The sequence below is a fragment of the Aythya marila genome (genome assembly GCF_965140915.1).
Source record: "Aythya marila genome assembly, chromosome: 5".
In the NCBI taxonomy this organism is placed as follows: Eukaryota; Metazoa; Chordata; class Aves; order Anseriformes; family Anatidae; genus Aythya; species Aythya marila.
In genome coordinates, this window is record NC_139046.1 from 2,626,924 (window position 1) to 2,629,760 (window position 2,837).

A 2,837-nucleotide genomic window follows, 5' to 3' on the forward strand; every position below is an offset into this window, starting at 1 on the left:
CCCCCCCACTTCCCCTTCACCCAATCAGCGCCAGTCATGGGCGGGGCCAAGGCGGGTTGGGGGCGTGGCGGGAAAGGGATGCGGGCGGCGCGCCCCTCCCTCCCCCCCAGCGCGCGGGAAGCCGGCGGCGGCGGCGGCGGCGGCGCATGCGCAGAGGCGGGGGCGGGCCGGGGCGCGGCGCGCATGCGCAGTGGCGGCGGCGGCAGGGGGCAGCGAGGCGGCGCGCGGCGCCCGGTCCCTGAGGCGGCGGCGGCGGCGGCGGCGGCGGGGAGGGGAAGGGAAGGGAAGGGAAGGGAGGGGACGGAGGGCACGGAGCCGGGAACCGGGAGCCGGAGCCGGGCTGAGAGCGGCGCGGAGCCGCCCACAGGTAACCGGAGGCGGCCCCGCGGGCGGGACGCGCCGCTCCGAGCCCCGCCGGGGTCCATGAGCTGAGGCGCCCGGCGGGCCCCCCCCCCCCTCCCCCCCTCACCTCACCTCACCTCACACCCACCGTGAGGCGAGGCCCGGCCCCGTGAGGCGAGGCCCGGTGAGGCAAGGCGAGGCCCGGCGGGGCCCTGCCCGCAGCCCCGGCCCCGCTGTCCCCTCCTGCTGCTGCTGCCGCCGCCGTCGCCGCCTCATGCTCGGCCGGCGCTGAGCCCCGCCCGGCCCCGCTGCGCTCCCCTCCAGCTCCCCCCCCCCCCACTTCAGCAGGCGCCGGGCCCTTGGATGCCGCCGGGATGGGCAAGGTGCTGTCCAAGATCTTCGGCAACAAGGAGATGCGGATCCTGATGCTGGGGCTGGACGCGGCCGGCAAGACCACCATCCTGTACAAACTGAAGCTGGGCCAGTCGGTCACCACCATCCCCACCGTGGGCTTCAACGTGGAGACGGTCACGTACAAAAACGTCAAGTTCAACGTGTGGGACGTCGGCGGCCAGGATAAGATCCGGCCGCTCTGGAGGCACTACTACACGGGCACGCAGGGGCTGATCTTCGTGGTGGACTGCGCCGATCGCGACCGCATCGACGAGGCCCGCCAGGAGCTGCACCGCATCATCAACGACAGGGAGATGCGGGACGCCATCATCCTCATCTTCGCCAACAAGCAGGACCTGCCCGATGCCATGAAACCCCACGAAATCCAGGAGAAACTGGGCCTGACCCGGATCAGGGATAGGAATTGGTACGTGCAGCCCTCCTGTGCTACTACAGGGGACGGACTCTACGAAGGGCTGACATGGTTAACGTCCAATTATAAATCCTAATGAGAGAGTAACTATTTAGTCTACAAAGAATTAAAAGAGAAAAAAAAAAAAAAATAACCCACGTGGCTTTCCGGAAGAATGATTCTCTACTGAAAAGTAAAACAAAAGCATCCATAGGATTATGATCACCTTTCTCCAGTTACCACCCTTTCCTTCCTTCTCCACACTTGACTGGATTCCTGTTTTAACTCTTCTCGCTTGGCGTTAGGATGCTCTAATCTCCGAATGTGACACGAACGCGAGCACTAGATGCTATGGCAGACTTCCAGCAAACAGGCGAAAGACACATTGTAGACTTGCTAAGTAACTTTTTTTTTTGTTTTGTTTTTTTGTTTTGTTTTGTTTTGTTTTGTTTTTTCCTCTTGATAGCCCTTAAGATGGTTTGATTATTTTGGGGGACGGTTGGGGGAGGGGTACCATTTTCAGCGTATGCTTTCTGGTTCTACTTTTTTTTGATTATATATATATATATTTTTTTTCCCTCTTCTATCACTTGCTGTAGATTGCTACTTTTTTGCATTCATGCGGAATATGTTGCTAGGTCTCCTTCATCTAGTAAACTGAAAATTATTGCTTAAAATCAAACCGCCGTCTGTCTTTTTATATTAAGGACTTTTTTTTAAAAAAAAGTTCTGTTAATCTGTAACCGAATAGTGACTCTTGGTCTGGCTTCATATCTCAGACTAATAACGAAACGAATTCCTGCCGAGCGTGGCAGATAGTGAGAATACCATTGTAACATGTTCAAAGTGCATATCGGGCATCATGTTAACTAGGTAATGTAAGAGCTGCTTTGAAATGTCAGCTGTGAAGTTCTGAACCATACATCATGCATGAGAAGGGATGCAAATAAGTTCCCCATACCACATAGCAACCATATAGCAAATAAGCCGTGAATGATGGGAGAGTTCCAGGGTCTCCACCGTTGGGTTTCTCTCTTGCATTGCGAACTCGGGGATGTGTAGCCGTGGTTTTTACTGCTCGGGCCAGTCTCCGGTTCAGTGCAAGACAGGTTCCTTCCAGAAAAAGGCAGCAAGAACGCGCAGGCACTGCACCGAGTTTGACTTTAAATCGCAGGTGTTCAGGCAAAAATCTGGCGCCGACCTGCCTGCCTTGGGGAAAAGACAAGTTTTGTTTTACGGCGCCTCAGTCTGGAGAGGGTTTCCCATGTGTGGTGGGGTGAGGAGCGCCCCGATTGCCCGCTTTTAGGCTGCCCAAGGGGCCGGCGCAGCGCCGAGCTTCCCCTGAGCTCCGAAGTTCTGCCGTCGCCTTGCCATTTTGAGGAAATGGCTCGCCGGGGTGGCTCCCCCAGACGAGGCTGGGCTGGTGCAGACAGGGGCAGCCTTCGCCAGCTGTCCCCGCAGCGAGTTGTTGCTGAAGTCCTGCAGGAAGGGAACTCCGTTGGGTGGCTGAGGCCCATTGAGGAACTGCTAATGAGAGCGGGGAGGAGAGAGGGAGAATACGACTATGAATGTAAACTTCCACAAGTAGTTCTTAAAGGGCGAGCGGCTCGCTGGCCCTGTCACAGTGTGCAGGTGTGGCTGGCGAAAAAAACCCCACCCAGAACCAGTATTAGCCTAAAATCTCCACCAA

The 2,837-nt window shown here is 57.4% G+C and overlaps 1 protein-coding gene across 1 annotated transcript; it reads left to right on the plus strand.

The window, feature by feature from the left end:
* Positions 1–317: 317 nt before the first annotated feature.
* On the plus strand, positions 318–1,829 carry ARF6 (ARF GTPase 6). The gene is made up of 2 exons (XM_082762516.1): positions 318–367; positions 688–1,829. Exon 2 carries the CDS (start codon positions 717–719, stop codon positions 1,242–1,244), a length of 528 nt encoding a protein of 175 aa, XP_082618642.1. The 5' UTR covers positions 318–367; positions 688–716; the 3' UTR covers positions 1,245–1,829.
* The last annotated feature ends 1,008 nt before the right edge of the window (positions 1,830–2,837 follow it).

Bases quoted from the DNA above. Each gene is read 5' to 3' on its own strand.
- ARF6 (XM_082762516.1), top strand. From the start codon at position 717: ATGGGCAAGGTGCTGTCCAAGATCTTCGGCAACAAGGAGATGCGGATC.